The sequence below is a fragment of the Giraffa tippelskirchi genome, chromosome 12, assembly GCF_054371585.1.
Source record: "Giraffa tippelskirchi isolate mGirTip1 chromosome 12, T2T-mGirTip1v1.2.pri, whole genome shotgun sequence".
In the NCBI taxonomy this organism is placed as follows: Eukaryota; Metazoa; Chordata; class Mammalia; order Artiodactyla; family Giraffidae; genus Giraffa; species Giraffa tippelskirchi.
Window position 1 is genome coordinate 37,119,296 of NC_137286.1, and position 23,799 is coordinate 37,143,094.

Below are 23,799 nucleotides of genomic sequence, written 5' to 3' on the forward strand. Positions count from 1 at the left end.
TAGACACCTTGGAGAGGTCTGAAGGAGCCTGTGTCTATGTCTTCTGCCCTCTCATCTCTCCAGGCCCCAGGTTCCTAGTGAAGGACACTTGGCCAGTTCTTTCTGTGTAGTTGAGCACAGCTGGCATCCCTCTGGAACTAACCCTCGGCCTTCAGAGCTGATGCTCCTTGGGGTGATGCAGATGTCGGTGAACAACTGGACTCTTGGGCATTTGATCAGCAAAACCCAGCTCTCTGAACTAAAATTCCCCTGCAAGCCCAGGAAAGAACTCACAGCCTTGAAGTTCCACCCACTGCTCCTGGCCATGTGGGGGCTGTTTGAGATGTTCGTGGGTCAAAAACCAACAATGTCAAAGATGACATCCCCCGCCTGGTCCCCAGGCCCTGGGGTGTAGGGTCTGACCTAAAAGTCGGGATGACCCCAGACTCCTCTTCTTCTCCAACAGTGAGGGGCCTTTGTGGGGGTGGCCCATACTTCTGGGAGCCACACTCAAGGCTATGGCAGAAGCAGCAGAAGTATGTGGCCAGTGGTCCAGCTAGGCCGCTTGCAGACCACGCAGTCCAGCGAGGCTGCCTGCAGACCATGTGGAGAGGCAAGCTGGCTTTCCACATCCTTCCTGATTGTGTCTTTCAGTGGCAAACCACAAACCTAGAAAGTGGCTGAACAGGAAGAAGCCTGACTGCAAAGGGGTTGCTAGGAATTTCTAAAGCCTTCTTGCTACCGTGAACTCATCTGATTCTTATAATGTCCAGTAACAGGTGGGGTGGTATGTGGTTCCTCTATTTTTGTATTTAAACAGGTTCACAGATGGGCCAGTTGGATTCAGTTCAGTTCAGTTGCTCAGTTGTGTCCGACTCTTTGTGACCCCATGAACCGCAGCACGCCAGGCCTCCCTGTCCATCACCAACTCCTGGAGTTCACCCAAACCCATGTCCATCAAGTTGATGATGCCATCCAACCATCTCATCCTCTGTCGTCCCCTTCTCCTCCTGCCCCCAATCCTTCCCAGCATTAGGGTATTATCAAATGAGTCAGCCCTTCACATCAGGTGGCCAAAGTATTGGAGTTTCAGCTTCAACATCAATCCTTCCAATGAACACCCAGGACTGATCTCCTTTAGGATGGACTGGCTGGATCTCCTTGCAGTCCAAGGGACTCTCAAGAGTCTTCTCCAACGCCACTTCTTTATAGTCCAACTCTCACATCCATACATGACCACAGGAAAAACCGTAGCCTTGACTAGATGGACCTTTGTTGGCAAAGTAATGTCTCTGCTTTTTAATATGCTGTCTAGGTTGGTCATAACTTTCCTTCCAAGAAGTAAGCGTCTTTTAATTTCATTGCTGCAGTCACCATCTGCAGTGATTTTGGAGCCCAGAAAAATAAAGTCAGCCACTGTTTTCACTGTTTGCCCATCTATCTGCCATGAAGTGATGGGACCAGATGCCCTGATCTTAGTTTTCTGAATGTTGAGCTTTAAGGCAACTTTTTCATTCTCCTCTTTCATTTTCATCAAGAGGCTCTTTAATTCATCTTCACTTTCTGCCATAAGGGTGGTGTCATCTGCATATCTGTGGTTATTGATATTTCTCCCAGCAATCTTGAGTCCAGCTTGTGTTTCTTCCAGCCCAGAATTTCTCATGATGTACTCTGCATATAAGTTAAATAAGCAGGGTGACAATATACAGCCTTGACGTACTCCTTTTCCTATTTGGAACCAGTCTGTTGTTTCATGTCTAGTTCTAACTGTTGCTTCCTGACCTGCATACAGGTTTCTCAAGAGGCAGGTCAGGTGGTCTGGTATGCCCATCTTTTTCAGAATTTTCCACAGTTTATTGTGATCCACACAGTCAAAGGCTTTGGCGTAGTCAATAAGGCAGAAATAGATGTTTTTCTGGAACTCTCTTGCTTTTTTGATGATCCAGCAGATGTTGGCAATTTGATCTCTGGTTCCTCTGCCTTTTCTAAAACCAGCTTGAACGTCTGGAAGGTCACGGTTCACGTATTGCTGAAGCCTGGCTTGGAGAATTTTGAGCATTACTTTACCAGCGTGTGAGATGAGTGCAATTGTGTGGTAGTTTGAGCATTCTTTGGCATTGCCTTTCTTTGGGATTGGAATGAAAACTGACCTTTTCCAGTCCTGTGGCCACTGCTGAGTTTTCCATATTTGCTGGCATATTGAGTGCAGCACTTTCACAGCGTCATCTTTCAGGATTTGAAATAGATCAACTGGAATTCCATCACCTCCACTACCTTTGTTCGTAGTGATGCTTCCTAAGGCCCACTTGACTTCACATTCCAAGATGTCTGGCTCTAGGTGAGTGATCACACCATTGTGATTATCTGGGTCACAAAGATCTTTTTTGTATAGTTCTTCTGTGTATTCTTGCCACCTCTTCTTAATTTTTTCTGCTTCCGTTAGGTCCCTACCATTTCTGTCCTTTATTGAGCCCATCTTTGCATGAAATATTCCCTTGGGATCTCTAATTTTCTTGAAGAGATCTCTAGTCTTTCCCATTCTATTGTTTTCCTCTATTTCTTTGCATTGATCGCTGAGGAAGGCTTTCTTATCTCTCCTTGCCATTCTTTGGAACTCTGCATTCAAATGGTTATATCTTTCCTTTTCTCCTTTGCTTTTCACTTCCTGTCTTTTCACAGCTATTTGTAAGGCCTCCTCACACAGCCATTTTGCTTTTTTGCATTTGTTTTTCTTGGGGATGGTCTTGATTCCTGTCTCTGTACAATGTCACGAACCTCCATCCATAGTTCATCAGGCACTCTATCAGATCTAGTCCCTTAAATCTATTTCTCACTTCCAGTTTGATTAGAAAACGGTTAATTTATCATTTTAGACTGCTATATTAACAAAATTATATTATAAAATCCATTTAAATGGAACATTTAATAATATTCATAGCCTGTTAAGGCCAAATTCTACTTAATAGGAAATGGGTGCTGTTTATTATAAATCAATCCTATAAGAAAAAGCACAGTTTGTTGTCAAATAGATTGGAAATGAAATGTCACACTGTATCTCGTTTGGGAAATCATAAAACATAGATGGGCATTTAACTGTGAACTGTGCATAAAATACAGATTGAAAACAGAGTTCATGACCTGTGGTGTGGGGTTATTCTGTCTCTGGAGCCCAGGTCAGCTGGAGAGGCTCTGCCTTGTTCAGACCCATGCCTGCAGCCTTGCGACCCCTGGAAGGAAGGAATTCAACCTCAAGCTCTCACCGTGTGAGGTGTGGGCCGTTTAGTACTGTCACTGTCACGAGTGTGCTGTCACTGTGAATACCTGTTGAATGAACCTCCCGTGGCTCAAGCTGTGCAGGTATACACAAGAGAGCTGGAGCTCACCCTCAGCCTGTCCCCCCGGCCTACGGCCAGCTGTCTGTCCCCAATTCCAGCCCCAGCTCCTGGAGCACCTTGTGCCCACGGCACACTCTCCAGGCCCTCGACCACACATCCAATGGTCCTGCTCTTTGTTCTACTGAACCTTCCCAGTTGGATCACCCCTTCCCCTGGAGCAGAGTTATAAGACTAGCCATGTTCCAAACATCTGCTGGGGTGTGGATCTACAGAGCTTGCAGAATATTACTTTGTAAGAAAAAATTCACCACCAGCTACAGTGGGTCCCAGGATCCCCACACACAAGGTGCTGAGGGCAGAGAGCTCACAGACAGGCCACTGATGGATCTGAACATAGCATCTGCTGGTCAAGAAGGTGATAACGATGAGCTGAGCCAGATGTAACGAGAAACGTGGCAGCTTCTCATTCATTCCCAAGGGCTTGAGTAACCAGGTATTCTTTCTGTCTGTATTGGTTTGCTTGGGTGGCCATGACGACGAAAGACAGAGTGAGGGGCTTAAACAGCAGCCGTTTATTAATAACAGTCTGGAGCCCGGAAGTCCAAGGACAAGGTGTCAGCAGAGTCATTTCTTTCTGAGGCCTCTCTCCTTGGCTTGCAGGTGACTCTCTTCTCTGTGTCCTCTTGCGATTTCCTCTTCGTGTGTGTCTCTGTCCTAATCTACTATTCTTATAAGACCAACAGTCACAGTGGATGAGGGTCTACCTTAATCACCTCATTTTTCTTTAATTACCCCTCTGAAGACCCCATCTCCAAATACAGTCACAATCTGAGACCTGGGGGATAGGACTTCAACACATGAATGCAGACCTTACCGAGATGGCCCCTCCCTTCATGACAAGTCAGGGTACCTTAGCTCAGACAAAGGACCTGTCATCAGTTCACTGAGGGAATGCAGGATCTGGTCTGATGCTTTCCTGCTATTTACCAGTCTCCAAGGTCATGTGTGGCCCCGAGCTTCCTGCAGAACTGATGAGGGAAATTTTCCCTGAGCGTCATTATGAAGTCACGGGCTGAAGCAACTTCATCGTGGTACCACTCCTTCCAGTGATGATCCTCACTGTCCACCTTGCCTGTGGGAGCCTCATCCATCAGCCCAGGAGCCCTCCCCACACCACCCCCGTGGTCTGTGACGATGCCTTGTTTCTTCCAGGACAAGATGCACTAGGATCTTTGTGTATACTTCCTGTCCTAGATCTGGTAATCCTTTTAGACGTGGGAGTTTGGGGTCAAACAAGACCTGCTTGCTGCTGGGGGTGGTGGCAGGTGCTTGTCTGGAACAAAAGGTGAGGAGGCTGCAGGTAAGGCGGAGTCACTTGGTCATCTCCGACATTCCTGAAATGTCCCACCTGCCCCAGGGCGCCTGCCTGCCCCACACTGTTGAGTGTGTGTGAGAACCAGCTCCCTAACTGCCTGAGCCACGTCGAGTTGGGTTTTGGTGACCTGCAGCCAAAGCCAAAGGGGTTCTAACCATCACCAGAGAGCCCTGTGAATGGAGGGAGGCATGGCAGGGAAGGGCAGGAAGGAGGAGGATGGTTTCCTCACTACCTGTCCTCTCACTGGGCATCCTTGGTCCTCGTAGGCGAGGATGCTATAGGAGTGGTGACGTCAGAGTCTGTAAAGAGCTTCCTGGGCAACTCCTGGGGGGCAGAGTGCAACCCAGCCTAAAGGTACAGAGCTGGAGACCTTCTGGAAGGAAGGAGTGAGAAGCCCCTCACCAGGCCGAGGTCTCACTTCAGCAGGATCAGAAGGGTCCTGACTGCTTTGGGGAGGTTGTCCTGGCATAAGCCCAGGGCTCTAGGAGAGAAAACCTCTGAGCATGAAACTCCCTGGTGGCATTTAGATGTCGGAGGCATAGGAATGTGCCATCAAGTCAGTCGCCAGGAGCCAAGTCTGGCTCTGGCTCTCAGTAGGACCACCCACTCCTTCCCTGCCCCTCCTCCTATGGGGGCACAGCCACGGGTGGGATGCATGGCGCTTGTGCCACCCTCACCTGGTCAGCCCCAAACCTGACATCCACAGGCAGTGCATGGCCTGCGAGGAGGGCTGCTTTTCTTTCTGCGCTTAAATAAACTGGATTTTCTCCTAAGAAGCACAGCATTGAAAGCCTCACAGCACCCCTGCTTTTTAGGGGATTGAGAGCCTAACAGCCTATGTGGTTTATTTTCAGATGAGGACCCGAGTTGGTGAAAACCCCTTTTTTTTTTTTTTTTTGCACTTTTGCCCTTCCCTAGATAAGTAGTCATTGCTGGTGAAATAAAGAGGAGAGTCCAGATGCAACTGCCTGGAAACATAGCATTCTCTCCCTGATTCAGAGCTGGCTCAGTGAACCCCCGCCTACCACTTCACCCCCTCCTTCCTCTGATGCACTCATTTCTCAAGTTGCTCTGCAGCTGGAAAACTGCAAGTGTGGAGCTCAGCCTTAGTTAGTAAGATGCCAGCACAGGTACTGGAGGAAGGTGTTCTTCCCAAATAAAATGACTAAGTTTCAAGAAAAGAGCCATTTGGCCCAGCCTGGGATGTGGATGTGATGCCTGGTGCTACAGCATCTATTTTATAACCATGAGGCTGAAATCACACGATAAGGATGGTGGAACAGGGAGAGGCTGGGGCCTGAGTCCCTGAGGATGTCTAGGGCTAATGCACCAGCCCTGGACCACCTACCTCAGGACTCTCTGTTACAGAAGCAGAGCAGCAACCACCCTTGCAGCCCAATGCTATTTGGAGTCATCTTCTTTTGGGTGCTAACACATGGCTTTCTGTGGTTGCTTCTACTTTCTTGGCCTCATAAAGGCTGAGAAGAGAGGATAAGCCTGTTCCCCAAGCAGATTCCTAATGTTTTTTCAGTTTCTCACCACCATCCCCAAACACCAGGTAACAATGGTGGAATTGCTAGGATTTGGTATTTGTGGAAAGCCGCTGGCAGTCTCTGATGTCAGGCCAGAAGGTAGGACAGTACCCCACAGGAACTGTGAGGTAGACTTCCTCTTGTGATGGCTCCTCGGACAGTGTCTGCTCTGTTCCTCCCACCCACAGCGGATCCTTTCAGGGAGACGCTGGGTGGCCAGGAAGGGGGCCAATTGAGGCCTTTAGGTTTACCTTTGAAGGAACATGTATTGATCAGGGGACAGGCCTGATTTTGGGACACGAAGTGTCATTCCCAGGGGTGACTGAGAACTTCAGTGTGTGGAGGGACTATCCCTTGGTGGTCACTTCACAACTAAATGGTGAGGTCCTTAAACATGTCAAATTAGAAAGAGACCAATGGGAAAATGGGTCGAAGAGAAAGGGCAGAGGATGGGGTGGGGGTGATGAGGATGAACAAGGGGAGGCGAAGGCGTTCACTCCCAGGGAGGTGGGTGTTACTGTACAACAGAGAAGGGGACAGGCTGGGAGGGCACGTGGCACCCCTCGGGCCACACAGCCAGGACGTGGCAGCACCCAGGCCCAATGCCGTCATGCCTCTATGACAGGTGCTTGCTGGGCCACACCAGCAACATGCCAGCCACATCCCTGCACTGGCATAGCACTTTTGCTCAGCTCTATCTGTCCATTCTTTCCAATCAGAATAAACACTCTCCTGCTGAATGGAGCTCGTGCCTGTTTGGGGAAAATACTGCCTTGTACAGAATGTGGTTTGTATGGAATGTGGCTTGGTGGGGTTGCCTGTCTCCTCTACAAGGTGGTGAGGGCCCAAGGCAAGGACACTTCATCTTTGGGTCCCTCAAACCTGCAAGCAACAGGTGCTTCACTGAATGGACTCTCAGCCCCTGGCATGTAGGACCTCTGGACTTCAGGCCAATGGGAGAAGGAAACATGGTCTCGCCTACCAGCAGGCACTAGCGAGGGTGGCACAGGGACGTGTTGGCAGCAATACTTAAAGCCTCAGAGTCTGTAGAGCATTCATGTTCTCTTCCAACGTGTGAAGGCCTGATGTGCAGCACAGAGGTTACCCAGCCAGTGGGAGCCACTTACATGTGCTGTGCTTCTGCTTATGCAGTGGTTGTGAGACCTGAATGGGTCAATGTGCAGCCCTGGTCACATGAAGACAGTGGAGGCAGGGATCGCGCCGCTACAAAGAGGGAGCCAGCAGGGGGCGCTGTAGGAGCCCACGACATAGCCCCTCAGACACCACGCTGGGACCAGAGCCCACTTACGGGAAAGCAAGTTTTCAGAGGTGAAACCACCCCTATCTCTGTAACGCTCCCTGCTAAGCTGTGGGAACTCCTCCACATTTGTCCTTTTATTGATGAGCACCTTCATACTGGCCTGGAAAGCATCTAAAAGCAGTATCTGGAAGGCCTGAAAGAAAGCTCAGTGCCTTCTGTGAGGGGGGGACTCGGCTCTGAAGGCCCTGCTCCGTGGCTGGAGATGCCAGCCCTGCGACCACGATCTTCCCCTTACCACAGAGAGTCTCTGCGAGACTGGATGAGTGGCCTGGACTCCCAGTCCTGAGAAAGGGCCCTCATTTTTTAATTTTGAAATAAAACACAGCCAATTTTATTCAAATTCTCCAAAATTTATACACAACATGCTGTTTCTGCAATGTTTCACCTTGATATAATGGTTGTATTATTTCATCTTTCTTTTATGGTTTTTTCATTTTTTTTCTGTACAGTTTAATAGAAGACTAGAGTCCTGAGTTTCCAGGTTAGGAGCTGCTGACCTACTACTCATGGCTAACATCTGACTTCTATGTGACAGGCTTTTGGTCTTTTCAGTCACTTACTGACAGGGTGAGGCTGAGAAAGGGCCCTCTTGTCTCCCAAGAGCCACAGTGAGCTTTGAGAAGAGCCGGAAGCCAGGAGGGAGCCAGCTCTCCCTGGCCAAAATGTAGAGAGACAACAGAAAAGGCCTAAATGACAAAATACGTCTTCCCGTGGCTAAAGTGAGACGTCTGTAAACAGCACAGGAAAAGGACATGATATCCTCTCAGCCGGCTGCAGCCCTGCTTCCCTTCCTTCTGGACTCACATTACCATGGGATGAGCCAACACAGATCTCCTGGGACCACGTCTGATGGCAGGGACCCTGAAATTACTCAGCCTTTCCTTCCTTCAGTCCCTTGCAGTTTCTGTCTAACCAAATACAGAAGTGAAAAAGGAAGAGTTCCCCCTTCATTGCTCAATTAATCACACATCTATCAGCAGTTAACATTGCAAACAAAATCCCACCATCTCCACAACAGACACATAATGTGCTGACTAAAGACAGGCCCCACACAAGTCTATGTGACTGTGGCTGAGACTCTGCAGTGCACAGCCTCTGGGCCCAGCTTGGTAAGACTTTCTGCAGCACTGAAATGACAGGAAACTCCCATGTAATGATTTGAATGGAAATATCCATCTTTTGATTCAAAAGCTTACTGTAGAGCAGAGGCTGGCGAACATTTTTCATAAAGTACTCATTAGTAAATAGTTCAGTCTCTGCATGCCACAGTTTCTGATGCTGCTTCTCAACTGCTGTTAGGGTACAAAAGCAGTAGCCACAGATAATATATCTTTGAATGAGTGTGGCTATGTTCCAATAAAACTTTATTTACAAAGAAACTAGGCCACAGTTAGGTGACTGCACTAGAGGAGCTTTTAAACATGACATCTGAGATTAACTACATCCATATAAAATATGCGTAGAAGTGAAGGGAACCACAGTAAAGGCTAGTTAAGGGTGACAGAATTATTAATTTCTTCATACTTTAAAGTGATTCAGTTATATATATTCTTTTTCAGATTCTTTTCCCTTAGAGGTTATTAGAAAATAATGAGTATAGTGCTATACAGTAGGTCCTTGTTGTTTATTTTATATATAGTAGTGTGTGTACCCTAATTTATCCTTCCCCATGTCTCCCTTTGGTGGCCGTAAGTTTGTTTTCTATGTCTGTAAGTCTGTTTCTGTTTTGTAAATAAGTTCATTTGTATCTTTTTTTAGATTTCTCATATAAGTGATATCATATGATATGTCTTTCTCTGACTTACTTCACTTAGTATGATAATCTAAGCTTTTTAGTATGATCATCTATGAGAAGGATCATCTAAATCCATTCCATCCATGTTGCTGCAAATAGCATTATTTTCAATGATATTTTTTGCATGCATACGGTAGTTTTAGGCAAAACCCATCACTGCTGAGTGCACTTCTCAAGGGAGGGCTCCACATTCCACCTCCTGCCCTCCTGGCCCCTCTGGTCCCCACCACTGTCAAGTGGCAGCAGGCATACCTTGTTCTCTCTGCTGGTCTCTCTGCTCCATGGACACAAGGGCAGAGAAATGCGCTTGGTCGTAGGCAAGAACCAGAGGTGAGCAGTGGCATCTGTTGGGAGGTACCTCCAAAGGCAGGTAAATCCCTCCGAAGGGGATTGGAGCGAACGCTGCAGACACAAACAAAGGTGAGGAGGGCACGTGGAGCTGGAGGGGACATGGACAGCAGCCCTCACCAACCCGGGGGAGGTGACAGGGCAGAGGGAACGGAGGGTGGGCTCAGGCTGCAGCCCTGGGTGCTATCATCATCCATCATCCACTCCACAGTAGAGGGGCCTCCTCCCCCCCAGCAGGAGCTCCCTGGGAGCTGGGTGTTGCTCAGCCCACAATGGATTAGGAAGCCCAGGCTCACAGAAGCCAGGCTTATTAGACCCCAAGTCCTGTGCCTGACCAGGGCACCCTCCCCAACCTGCCTCCCTGTGGGCAGCGTCCTCCCGGCTTGTTTGTCCCTGTGCCTTGTCAGGCTGTACCTTGGGAACAAGAGGACCAGGGCTGAGGGGACTCTGCTGTGATCTGCTGGGCCTGCCAGCCGCCCTGAGGCCTGCTCAGGTGATCCAAACACCTGCCCAGGTGGTCAGCCAGGACTTGCACTAATGGCTACCTGGAAACCTGTGTTTTCCTGTGTTCACAAAAGCACCTGCACACAGAACAACATCTGTGCTGCTCCAGAGCTTGTCTGTTCTAGGTTTTGAGAAACTCAGTGAGAGCACTCCAGGCTCAAGTCGTAAGTAAGATGGGAAATGAGAGATGGGGACTGGCTCCTTTAGCAACTGGGACATAATCTTGTTCGTTTCCTTACCAAAAGGGGAAAAAGTCCTAAAGTCTTACTGAGATACAGTAAATACTAGAAATACATGCCCTGATATGGCCTCTACTTTTTAATCACAAAGGACCTTATCTCTTGGCCTTGGTGTCAGTGACTCACTGCCCTTCTTTGAGTGGAAGGAAAGGACAGTCGACCTCAGGGATGACTTTGGTGAGCTCAGGATTCCTCCCCACCCTCGCTCTGTCTATTCAGTGACTGTGCTTCTGGCCCCTCTCTCTGTTGAGAGGCAAGGTGGGTCCAACCTTTGAGAGGGCTATAGGACAAGGGAAGGAAGTGTGGACCGGACCCAGCCCTGTGGGATCTGACGAGTACAGGGACCCTGATGGGAGGCCTGGCTCTGCACCCAAAGAGCTGCGGACCTTGGCAGGCCTGTGTCGCTGCAAGCGACCAATGTACCCCAAGCCCTGCCCTCTGTGGTTATACCGGCCATGGGAAGCAGGGCTCTTGCACTGGGATGACCCCTCTGGTCCGTCCACCGTCCCAGGCCGTCCTCTGCCCCTGCTCTTCAGAGAGCCCATAGGTGGTATCCCACGGGCTCCAGCAGAAAGGCAGGAGGGAGAACACGCCCAGAGCCCTCCCTCCCTGGGTCGATCCTGCTTCCTCCAAGGCTTCAGCCAGGGGTGGGGGCACATTGTGTGGCCTCTCTGGGCTTTGGGCTTCTCGTCTATAAAGTGGGAGGCAGTGTCCACCCTGGGAAGTACTGGCCTGGCCGAGGGAGAGGGTGTGTGCGATGGGCCGTGAAGTAGGTACCAGCCCTAGAAAGCCCTCCATCCCTTCCTCCTTCTCCCCCAGCTCTGGTCCCATCACAGCTTTTTGGGTGACTTTGCACTTTACACCTTTCTTGTTTCTTCTCTAAAACATGTAACGGGGGCAGGAGGGGACTCGAGTGGCTGAGTGGCCCTGGGACGAGGCTGGCACTACTGGAGGGCATGGGCAACTGGTAGGGCCAGGAGCCCCTTGGGGTTCATCCCAACCCCTACCCAGCCAGATTTCTCCCGCCGTCAAAACACAGGGTGGATGGACAGCCAAGAGTAATCCCTCCTGGGAACTCCCTGAAAGTTCAATGGTTAGGACTCTGGGCTTTTACTGTCAAGGCCCAAGTTTCAATCCCTGGTCAGGGAACTAAGATGCCACAAGTTGAGTGGTGTGGCCAAAAAAAGATAAAAGAAGAGTAATCCCCCCGGCATGGGGAGGAAAAAGAAACATGGAGTTGAGGGGAAATAATAAAGTCTTCGTTCAGGCAAAGTAAGGTTCTGTGTCCTTCTGGAGGCTCAGCCGTTATGTTCAACTGTCTCTTCCTTACTTGGGATGCTACACTTTCTGGGTGATGAATAAAATACATCTGTTTCTTTACGGGTAAACTTACCTTCCCCACCTGAGTCCCTCAGCATCGTATCCGCTACGACGACGATGGGCCTCCTTAATATGTGGGCAAGGACGAAAACGTGGAACTCCTCCAGACTCTCGTACACAGGGTCTTCGGCATTGTCCATGCTGGGGACACAGTGAAGCAAGCCTGTCACTGGACCGAGTCAGGAGGGACAGCGGAGGATAGAATACCTCCCTGTGCCCTTCCTTGCATGGACCCTGGCCATCTCGGCCCTCTGAAGTCATCTGTGGCCACCTGCCTCCACACCACTTGATGGCAACAAGCACACTGGACCCAGCTCTCCACTCCTACCCTGGTTGGGTAGTCTCAGGAGAGAAGCTGAGGCAGAGAACCTGGCAATGTGGGAGGTAAGCCCCCTTTAAGATGCAGTCTCCCTGATGCAGAGGCATCCTGCTCAGAGTGTGTGGCCACATGAGGGCTGGTTCTCTGGGGGTTTGAGGAGGAATGGAGGCTCCCCCTCGGGCTCATGCCCACATCCAGCAGCTTAGGCTGAGCTTTACCCTCAGGGCAGCAGGTATGCCTGGGTACATTTGATGGGCTGGTGGGACCACTGCTACCAAGATCTGTGGGCCTTTCTAGTGAATATCCCGACTGAAGAGGGTGGTGAGAAGGTTTCCTTGAGTAAAGTGGAGGGAGTGACAGACTGCCCAACCAAGCCACTTAGACTCTCCCCGCCTGTCCCCTGGCTTTTGTCTGAGGCTCAGGGAGAGAGCAGGCTCCAAAATCTGCATCACCTAGGACTCTAGGACACGGGCAGAGGACTGTAGCCTTGATCTCCTCAACAACCAGGACGCCCCAAAGGGAAGAAGCATGGAGAAGGGATAGCCAGTGCCCCTAGCTTGATGGGGCCTCTGGGGCACTTGAAGGTAGAGGGTGCCCTGAATTAACTGTGGGTGATCTCTGATGACTGGAGTAGGTGCGGGTCAGAGTTAGCAAGTGTGCCCGATTGAGGATTCCAGGGTGGGGTTGCCCGGGGGAAGCGCTCTATGTGCATAGCCTGTGGTCAACTGCTTGAGTGGCTTCTAGAACAAAGGCTCTGCATCCCCGGGGATGCCTCACAATCACCTTGGAGTTTTGTCGTTATTGCACCTATAGTTTTTTCTGGTTTTTTTTTTTGGTGATTCAGTATACTTTAATACTTAAAAAAATGGCAATATCCAAAAGCCCACAAAAAAGTTGTATAATATAAATAATTTTTTTTTCCTTCTGGACCATTTGAAAGTAAATTATCAGCCTGAAATCCCCATCACCCTGGTAGAACGTTGTGTGCATTTCCTGTGAACAAGGTTACATTTCTATGATGCATTCTCCTGTGTAACTATAAGACTCTGGACTTCATCTAATCACTAATGCACCGATGCATGTGGTCATGGTTAAAGACCCTAGTCACCATGTGCCAGCTGCCCCAGCGATGCCTTTGGAATATAAGTTCCAGCTCTGGACAGTGTGCTGTATTCATCTGTATTGTCTCTTCAGCTGTCTGTCTTCAGTTTGGAACATTCCTCAGGGTACTTGACTTTCAGGACCTGGGCTGTTTTGAAGACCACAGGCCTGGTATTGTGTAGAATGTTCATTTATTGTTGTTTAGTCACTAAGTCATGTCTGACTCTTTGTGATCCCATGGACTACAGCATGCAATGCTTCCCTGTCCTTTGCTATTTCCCGGAGTTTGCTCAAACTCATGTCCACTGAGTCAGTGATGCCATTCAACCATCTCATCCTCTGTCACCCACTTCTCCTCCTGCCCTCAATCTTTCCCAGCATCAGGGTCTTTTCCAGTGAGTCAGCGCTTTGCATCAGGTGACCATGTACTGGAGCTTCAGCTTCAGCATCAGTCCTTCCAATGAATATTCAGAGTTGGTTTCCTTTAGGATTGACTGCTTTGATCTCCCTGCTGTCCAAGGGACTCTTGAGAGTCTCCTCTAGCACCAGAGTTCAAAAGTACCAATTCTTCTGTGCTCAGTCTTCTTTATGGTCCAATTCTCATATCCATACATGACTACTGGAAAAACCACAGCTTTTGACTAGACAGACCTTTGTTGGCAAAGTAATGTCTCTGCTTTTTAATATGCTGTCTAGGTGGGTCACAACTTTTCTTCCAAGAAGAAAACTTTTTCTTCTTCCCAGAAGCAAGTGTCTTTTAATTTCATGACTGTAGTCATCATCTGCAGTGATCTTGGAGCCCAGGAAAATAAAATCTGCCTCTGTCTCCACTTTTTTCTCCCTCTATTTGCCATGAAGTGATGGGACCAGATGATGTGATCTTAGTTTTTTGAATGTTGAGTTTTAAGCCAGTTTTCTCACTCTCCTCTTTCACCCTCATCAAGAAGCACTTTAGTTCTCCTTCACTTTCTGCCATTAGAGTGGTATCATCTGGCATATCTGAGGTTGTTGATATTTCTTCCAGCAATCTTGATGTCCATGGTCTGGGTTTGTATTTTCTCACAATCAGAGCAGATCGGCTTATGATGCATCCTTTTAGTGGTGTCCAGTCGGGTGGCCTGGCATTGACCGGATCCCTCTCGGGGCCATCAGCCAGGCTCCCCCTGCAGAGCTGCCCATTTCCCACCCATAATTAATAAGCATGTTATGGGAAGGAACTTGGAACCTATAGACATATTCCACTCCTCACCAAGCCTTGATGCCACTTACCAATATCAGTCTGGATTCTGGGCTTTTATTTGATTCAGTGGGTTATAACCCATCAGTATGATTATTCTGATGCTCATATACCCACCTGGTCATTGGAGCTCTTTCAAGTGGGATCTGTGGCCACATGACAGCCCCTGTCACTATTTAGAGCACATCCTTGCTTTTCAGCACAAGAAGGTGGTTCAGGTTGTGAACTAAAAATGCTGCCTGCCATATCAGTAAACAAAGGGTGTTGCAGCCATCAGTCATTACAGCTGCCCCCACGGTGAGCCCTGAGGAAACTCAGGATGAAAGCAGGATGCCCCGCAACACCATCTAGCAGTCAGCTGCTGCAGCTACCTGCCTCTTCCCGATGGTACACCCCGAGTGGACTCAGGAGGAGAAACACGGGATACTGGCCCTAAAGACCTGAGGTGCACATCAAAGGAATCAGTGAGCCCAGACTCTTGCATCTCCCTCCACACACAAAAAGCACTAAATTCCTTAACTTGAGATATCTGGTAATCTTTTGATGTTCTGACTACTTGGTCTTCGTTACAAAAAATGCCTATATCCTGGTTCACTTACTTCCTCCTTAGAGCAATCTCTTTGAGCTATCTGAGAGGCTGTGCTCCAGATTTAAGTCCTCAGCTTTGTCCACTGAATAAAACATCACTCTCAACTTTTAGGTTGTGTATATTTTTCAGTCAAGAAGATTCATCTTATATCTTTTCTGCCTCAGCCCTGGATTTAGCCATTTCTGTTTTTTTCAAATGGTGGATAATGGTATTTAGAAGCCAAAATATGATTATTGCTAATGTCACTTCCCCTAGACTTGGTAAATAGAGCTGGGCGATGTGTGTTTGTACCCTCACATGAATACATGTATATTTTCATCTATCATCTATCTATCCAGCTATTATATATCATCTATCTATCTATCCATTATCTATCTATTTACCTTTCTATCATCTATCTATCCATCCATCTATTACCTATCTACCTGAAACTTTGAGTCTTCTGATACTGCCAATTCCAATCTAACACCCCAGAGTTCATTCTAACTCCTTTCTTCAAATCTCCACCAGTGATGCTGCCCTTCCCCTGAGTTGCCCTCTTCACTCCGTCTGGCTCTGGCACCCTGGCCTTGGTCCTCTGTGTGCTTCCACCCCACACCCTGCCCACTGCAGATGCCCACCTTGCTTTGATGAACCATATGGATTTAGGACTGAATTTTTCAGGGAAGGAAGGGAAGCAAAAGAGGAGCACATGCTGAGTCTAACACACCATTCATGTATCCATGCGTGTATGCATCCTTTGGTCCATCCAGCCATGCATATACTCATCCATCCATGAATACATGCATCCATCCTGCTGTTCATCCATCCGTCCATCCACCTGTTCCATCCACCCACCCACCTGTCTGTCCATCCATCCCAGATCTGCGCTAGGGCTGGGGCATGTGGTTGTACCACATACATCTGCAAGCCTCATAGCTGGACATAGGTAGCGGTGATGGGGGTGTAAGCCCAGCTAGGAGAGGGTTATGGAGATGAGCTTGAAGCAGAGCGAATCCCGTTTTGGTGTTGAACAGGAGAGCCAAAGGTCAACTGTGACTCTCTTTAGTGGCCCGGAAGGTGGAAGAAAGGGTCCCAGCTCCACCCTGGGGGCAGCTCTAAGTCCTTCTCTACTTGCTCCAGCTCCTTGCTCCAGGGCACAGGGAACAGGTTTGAACTGGGGGTGGGTCCTCATTCTGTGCTCTTCCCTCAACACCACAGCCACGCCGTTGTGCTTCTGGAGCCTCGGCGAATATTCCTGCTCATTGAATGCAGGCTGGGAACTTTAGCTTGATGACTCCTCAGGCTCCTCTGAGGTGCAAATGGACAAACAGGAGGAGACTTTGGAACAGTGACCTGTGTGTATGAGTTACTATGATTGAGCCTGTTGGTAGAAATCAGCTCCAGCAAAACCAGTCTTGAATACTCACGTTCACTTCTCATCCCAAGACTTCACATCAACTTCCTTTGAGTTTATTGAGCAATGCTAGATGTGGGATTGTAAATAGAATCTTGCCTCTAGGAAAAGCCACCTAACTTCCCTAAAACACTCAGTTATTGGTTAAGAAGACTAACATGCAATGTGACTGCTTCATCCTCACACATGGGTGTGTCTGAGAGCTTCCTCCCAGGCCCTAGGCCACAACAAATGTGTTCCCGCTACTTAAGTGGGTACCTGGGGAGGGGGGATCAGGAGCATAGGGACACCCCCCCACGCACAGTGAAAACCTCCTGAGAAAGATGGGTTCCCTTGGCAGAGGTGGTGGGACCAAGAAGCAAGGATGGTGGAGTGAAGTCCAGATGGCGCTGAAGCTGGTGGCAGGAATGAAAAAGTGCGGTGCAGATTCGAGGGTGTCCTGGCTTAAACGGCAGTACAGCCTTAGAGGACATCCCAGCAAGAGCCCATGCCATGGACAAGGAATCCAGTCTGGGCAGTCAGTGGTCTTGCCCAAGGGCAGTCACCCGGCCACACAGAGGGGCAGCTTGGGTGCAGGCTCCCCCCGCCCCAGGACACTTTCCCTATATCCTTCCCCAAGGTGGGGTGTCCACACCTTCTATTTTGCTCAGGGAAGTCTTGCTTTATGGGTCGCCAATGTCCGGTGGCCACTCTCACTTTCCACAATGTACCAATTTAGATGATAAGTTGTATGGTCACCCCATCCATGGTGATTTTCTTTGTGACACAGTTATCAGTATCCTGTGTACCCTCTCTTCCAAAAATATAAGCATACATGGATGGACCTAGAGATGATCATACTAAGTAAAGTAAGTCAGACAGAGAAAGACAAATACCATGATACCACTTACCTGTGGAATCTAAAAAATTGATGCAGATGAACTTGTTACAAAACAGAAACAGACCCACAGACACAGGAAACAAACTTATGGTTGCCAAAAGGGAAAGGTATTGGAAGGGATAAATTTGGAGTTTGGGACTAGCAGATACACACTACTGTATATAAAAAAATAAACAACAAGGTCCTACGATATAGCACAGTAGACTATACTCAGTATCTTGTAATTCTGTCATGGAAAAGAATCTGAAAAAGAATATGTATGTATGTACAACCGAATCACTTTGCTGTACACCTGAAACCAATACAATATTGTAAATCAACTATATTTCAATAAAAACTTAAAAAATACAAGCACATATGTGCTTGTGTGTGCATACACACATATACAGGACTATGAATGTATGTGCATGTTTAGCTTCTACATAAAACCCTCCCACCACCTCTAGGTGAAAGGCAGGATACTCCATGGACTTTGCTGACCCTTGCTTTTCCTAAGGGTCATCCCAGAGAGGCCTCTGCCATAGTATGCGGGTCTCCTCCCCTCCCATAGCTGCACAGCACTCATTATGCATATGTCAATGAAAACACTGTTGCCTGCCACGTCTGTAAACAGAGGATGTTGCAGCCACCAAGCCATCATCTTACAGCTGCTTGGATGGTGAACTCTGAAGGAACTCAGGATGGACAGGATGTCCACCATCAAACCAACAGACGCTGCAGCCACCCCCGATGGTGCACCCGGAGGACACTAAAGATGAGAAAGCCCAGGATACTGGCCCCGGATAGCTGAGGTGCATAGCAAAGGAATAATTTCAGGGAGCCCAGACTCTTGCACTTTCCTAATACACAGAAAAGCACTACACTTCTTAACTTCAGATGTCTGGTTTTCTTTAATTAACTGTAATCTTTTGATGCTCTGACTACTTGGTCTTTGTTGGAAAAACTCCCACATGGCTCTTCCCTTACCTTTTTGGAGCCATCCTCTGAGCTATCCTGGGCTTAAGCCCTCAGTTTTGTCTGCCAAATAAAACATAATTCTCAATATTTGCGCTGTGAATTTTTTTCAGTTGACACATATGTGTCACTGGCAGCATTTCTGCCAGTGGTGGGGCTTGACCCCTTCTCCCGGGCAGGTTTGGAGCCATGAGGACATTTTTTTTTTTTTATATAAATTTATTTATTTTAGTTGGGGGCTAATTAGTTTACAATATTGTAATAGTTTTTGCCATACATTGACATGAATCAGCCATGGGTTTACATGTGTTCCCCCTCCTGGACCCCCCACCCACCTCCCTCCCCATCCCATCCCTCTGGGTCATCCCATTGCCCCGGCCCTGAGCATTTGTCTCATGCCCATGAGGACATTTTTGATGAGCTGACACATAGGTGGAGAGGGAGCTGGATGGGGAGTCAGCCTGAGGGGCTCACAGGGGCTGAGGCCAGGCAGTGCCCTGCGGTGGGCCTCTGTATCTGGTCAGGGACCGTGTCTGCCCAGATGGGCAGCTTTTCAAAAAGATTTCCTAAGGCACAATGGTGTAGGCAGCCAGGACTTTGCTAAGAGTTATAGTCTGGGGATCCAGGATGGAAGGGTGGTGGCACTCTGAAGTGATCAAGAGCGTCTCTGGCTCTGACAAGGAGCTTCTCAATAGTGGCCAAGGTGGCCTGGGGGGTGAGGACTCATCTCACTGCCTAAAATGAAGAAGCTGGGGTCATTTGTGTGACAAATGCTTACTGAGTGCCTGCCACAGGTATAGCACTGTTGCTAGGTGTGTGCGTATGTGGGTGTTCATGTGTGCACATGTATGCAGGTCGAAATGGCAGAGACAGACAATTAACAGATGATGAAACAAGAAAAATTATCAGATGTTAATAAGCATGTAAATAGGGGCTTCTTTAAATAGAAAGGTCAGAGAAGGCTCCTGATAGATGAAGCAACAGCTTCAATCATATTTTCAATAAGCAATGTCTTAAAAAAATTTGAAAGGATTCCAGATTTGTAAATGTGAGAACTCGTTAGGTGAACAGTCTTCCTGCTTGGTTCACTGATGGAAGTCACAGAACCTTGAGGAATATTTGTAAGAAAGACTTCCCCACAACAGGCCAAGCCCTGACCCTGGAGTGCCAGTCCAAGGGGTAAGTACCTGCCAGCAGCAGCATGCCACTCATGTTTCCTTAAAGACCAAATTAAGGGACTTCCCTGGTGGTCCAGTGGCTAGGACTCCGTGTTCGCAATGCAGGGAGCCTGGGTTTGATCCCTGATTGGGGAACTAGATCTTACACGCCACAACTGAAGATCCTGCGTGCCACACCTAAGACCTGGCACAGACAAATAAAAATAAATATAAAAAAGGCTGACAAGTTCACATCTCCGAGACCGTACATTAGGAAACCATTTAAGATTCTAGCTATTTCTGAAAAAGCCCAATAAGAAAGAAAAGTAGCAAACAGACTATGAAATTCTGCAGCACAGCAGTGAAACTGTGGGAAGTCAGCTGCACAAGGAGCAGCACACTGGGACAAGGCAGGCCTGGGGCGCCAGTCACTCAGTGGGGGCTGCCCACGAGTCCTCAAAAAGGTCCCCCTCTCTGTCTCATTTTCTCTTTGTTCTAACAGCCTTTCAGGCTCCATGATCTGTCTCACCCAATGGAGTACAAGTAAGCTTTTGCTTTATAAAAGGGTAAAGAACAAGACTGATTATTTTCATCGCAAATCTCAGGATAAGTTGTTGATTCTTGCTCTTCATGCCTGATTTGCATCATTTGCATGATTGTGCATCATGATGTTCTGATTTGATAAGAGTGTGGATTTATGTTGGCGGTCAGGTTCAAGTTCAGATCCTGGCTCGATCCCTTCTGGGCTGAGGGATGCTGAGAACTGACTTAATTTCCTGAATCTCAGTTTTCTGCCATTGGTGATAATAATGATAGCTTCACAGCCCTGCTCGATGCAGATCTTATTGTAATATGTATGTGCTCAGTAGATGACATGGCTCTAATTCCTGTCAGACAATGCTGTCCTTCCCCATCTCCAGCGAATCCTGATCCTCTAAGAAGGCAAGCCTTCCCTGCTCCAGATCCCAGTAAAAGGCTGGTGGGAGAATGGTGTGAACACTCATCCTAAGAGGGCTGGCCTTTGCTCCCTGCCTCCTAACAGGTCAAGTCTGGGCACTGGCGTCACGCGGCCCAGGCAGGAATGCCTCCCCTGGGGGGGGTGTGTGTGTGTGGAGGCACAAGTGCTCAGCACCACACCTGCTGGTCCTGGATCTGGCTCTGTTGGTACATGCAATCTCATTTGGCCAGCACTGAGCTAGGGTTTGGAAGAGAATCACAAAGAAGGATTGGGTTGGCTGCACCAATAGGATGTTGCAATGTGAAGGAGAGACAATATAAAACATACATGAACCCTGCATGAGCAGGCACGCAGGACAGGGCTAGGTGTATAGCAGCACATTATGGCTGGAGGACAGAAAAGGGAGTCCCAGGGAACCAGAAAGTACCTGGAAGATTATAAAACAAGAAGGACTTCAAAAAACAATCCCATAAGGTTGTTTATGAATTCCTGGACTCCCCTTTCCCCAACTCTGAGCTGTGCATGTATCGATCTGATCTGCCCTAATCAGTACACCAAAGGCTCTGAGGACTTACTGAATAGACCCCTGCCCAGGTTACAGACTGTGTAATGTGTGGCTGAGGCAAATAGGACAGCAAAGGCTTTGAAAACCACAGCCCAGAGAAGGCAGGTTGAAACTTACAGTGTGAACCTACCTGCTTAACATGAAAAACAAGATTTTTCATAGATTATTAACAAGACTCAGAGTCTTGTAATATCCAAAATGTCCAGGATACAATCCAAATGTACTTGACACATGAAGAACCACAAAAATCTCAATTTTCCCAAGGAAGAGAATGGTCAAAAGACTACCAACTCTGAGTTGGTAGATGTCAGAATTATCTGACAAAGATTTTAAAGAAGTTATTGTGAAAATGCTCCAATCAGTGATGGAAATTTTAGAAATTAAATATACAGGAATTGGAAGAAAAAATTCACTGAGTGGACTCAATAGCAGATTGGGGATGAGAGAGAATAAGAGTCAGTAAATTTGAAGACAGATCAACAGATGACCCAATGTGAAGAAGAGGGAGAAGAAAAGATTGACAAAAGGAGAATTTCAGTGACTTCAGACGGTATCAAAAGTGTAATACTCATGTCATCAGAGATCCAGAAGGAGAAGGAGTACAGAGCCCCTAAAAAGAAAAAACAACTTCAGGAAAATAATGAATGAAAGCTTCCTAAGCTAGGCAAAAATACAGACCTATACATTTAAGAAGCTCAGAGAACTAATGAGGATAAACCTAAAGAAACCCCTGGCCAGAAACAACAAAATCAAATTGTTGAAACCTAAGGACAGAGGAAAATTGCTGAAAACAGCCAGTTGAAAAGTGATACACTGACCATGGGAACAGTAATTCAAGTGACTGTCGATTTCTCATCAGGAACTACTGGAGAAGAAGGGGAGACAAGATTTTTAAAGTGCTGCAGGGAAAGGATGTTAAACTACTAATAGAACTCTATATCCATTAAAAATATCCTTCAGGTATAAAGGTGAAATAAACATACTCTCAGAAGAAGAATAAGTAATGGAATTCACAACCAGAAAATCTCCCTAAAAATTAAAAGAAAATGTTCAGATTGAAAGAAAATGATACCAGAAAAATGTTGGAACATCAGAAATGAAGGAAGCACAACAGAAATAGTCATGATTTGCATACATATAATAGAGTATCCTTTTCCTCTTGAGTTCTTTAATATATATTTGAAGATCCACATTAAAAATATTATATTGGCTGATGGGGTATTTAAAGTATGTAGATGAAATATGTAAGAAAACTATACCATAAAGGAGAGAATAAGGGAGCTATTTGGTAGCAAGGATTTTGAATTGCACTTGAATTCCAAAAGGGATTGCTTAAAATATGCATATTGTAATTACTAGAGCCACCACTTAAAAAGATGTAAAAATCATAAAAATTAAATTAAAATAGAATCTTAAAAATTCAAATAACTGAAACAAGGAAAGGGGAACAGAGGAACAAAAAACACAAAGGGAAAAAGCAAACAAATAATACAACAGGAGACCAAAATTCAAACAGATCAATAATTACATTAAATACAGATTATATAAATGTAGCAGTTAATAGACAGAAATTGTTACAATCAATAATAACTATTTGCTGTGTTAAAGAAACTCACTTCAAATATAATGATATAGGTAGGTTAAAGATAAAAGGATGGAAAATTACAGATCATGAAAATTTTAATCAAGATCAATTTCGAGAAGCTTTATTAGTATCAGGCAAAGTAGACTTCAGATCAAAGAAAACTGCCCCAGATAAAGAGAGATATTATACAATGATCAAAGGATAAATTCAGAAAGAAGGTAGAATAGTCCTAAATGAATGTGGATTTAACAATAAGACTTCAAAATACTTAGAAGAAAAAACTGACAAAACTGAAAAGAGAAATAGAAACAGCCATAAGTATAATTGTAGGGCTCTAAACCTCTCTCTCAGTAGCTGAGAGAAAAAGTAGACAGAAAATCAGCAAGGGTATAGAAAACCTGAACAAAACCATCAATCAACTGGATCTAACTGACATCAACAGAACACTTTATCCAACAAGTACAGAATACATATCTTTTTAAAATGCACAGGGAATATTCACAAAGACAGACAATATGCTCACTCCTTCACAAAACTGAAGGCATTTTAAATAATTTAAATCATACTAATTATGTTCTCAGATCATAATGCAATTAAACTAGAATTAGTAAAGAAAGACAACAAAACCATGTTACACAATAGACTTTTAAATAATTCAGTAGTCAAAGAGAAAATTTCAAGGGAAATTAGAAAATATTTTAAACAATGAAAATAAAAATGCAACATATCAAAATTTGTTATACGCAGCTAAACAGCTCTTAGAGGGAAATTTATAGCCCCCAAATACATATATTACAAAAAAAATCTCAGATCAATAATCTAAGATTTCACCTGCATAAAGTAGAAAAATCAGTGCAAAATATACCTAAAGCAAACAGAATGAGCAGAAACTCTAAAGGTAAGAACAGAAATCAACGAAATTTAAATCTAAAAACCAACAGGGACAACCAATTAAGCCAAAATTGGTTCTTTTAAATGATCAGTCAAATTGACAGAACTTTAACAATGCTGATCAAAAAAAAAAGAGAGAGAAAGGAGAAAAGACACTAACTGCTGAATCTGAAAAGAAAGGGCATATCACTAAAATCCCCCTGAGGTATTAAGTTACAAAAGGGAAAATTATAAACAATACTATGCACATAAATTCAACAAGTTTGATGAAATGGAACAATTTCTCAAAACAACAAGCTACCCAAAACTACTTATTTCTATTTTCTATAACAGTTAAAGAAGCTGAATTTATAGTTAAT

General features: G+C 46.4%; 1 protein-coding gene across 1 annotated transcript in view; it reads right to left on the bottom strand.

The window, feature by feature from the left end:
- Positions 1 to 23,799, bottom strand: part of OTUD7A (OTU deubiquitinase 7A) — a 336,026-nt gene that overhangs the window by 14,401 nt on the left and 297,826 nt on the right. Inside the window, exons 10-11 of the mRNA XM_081546684.1 lie at positions 11,822 to 11,949; positions 9,590 to 9,739 (exon numbers count right to left, since the gene is read on the bottom strand). Coding sequence (XP_081402810.1) covers positions 9,590 to 9,739; positions 11,822 to 11,949 — 278 coding nt within the window. The remainder of the gene's footprint in view (positions 1 to 9,589; positions 9,740 to 11,821; positions 11,950 to 23,799) is intronic.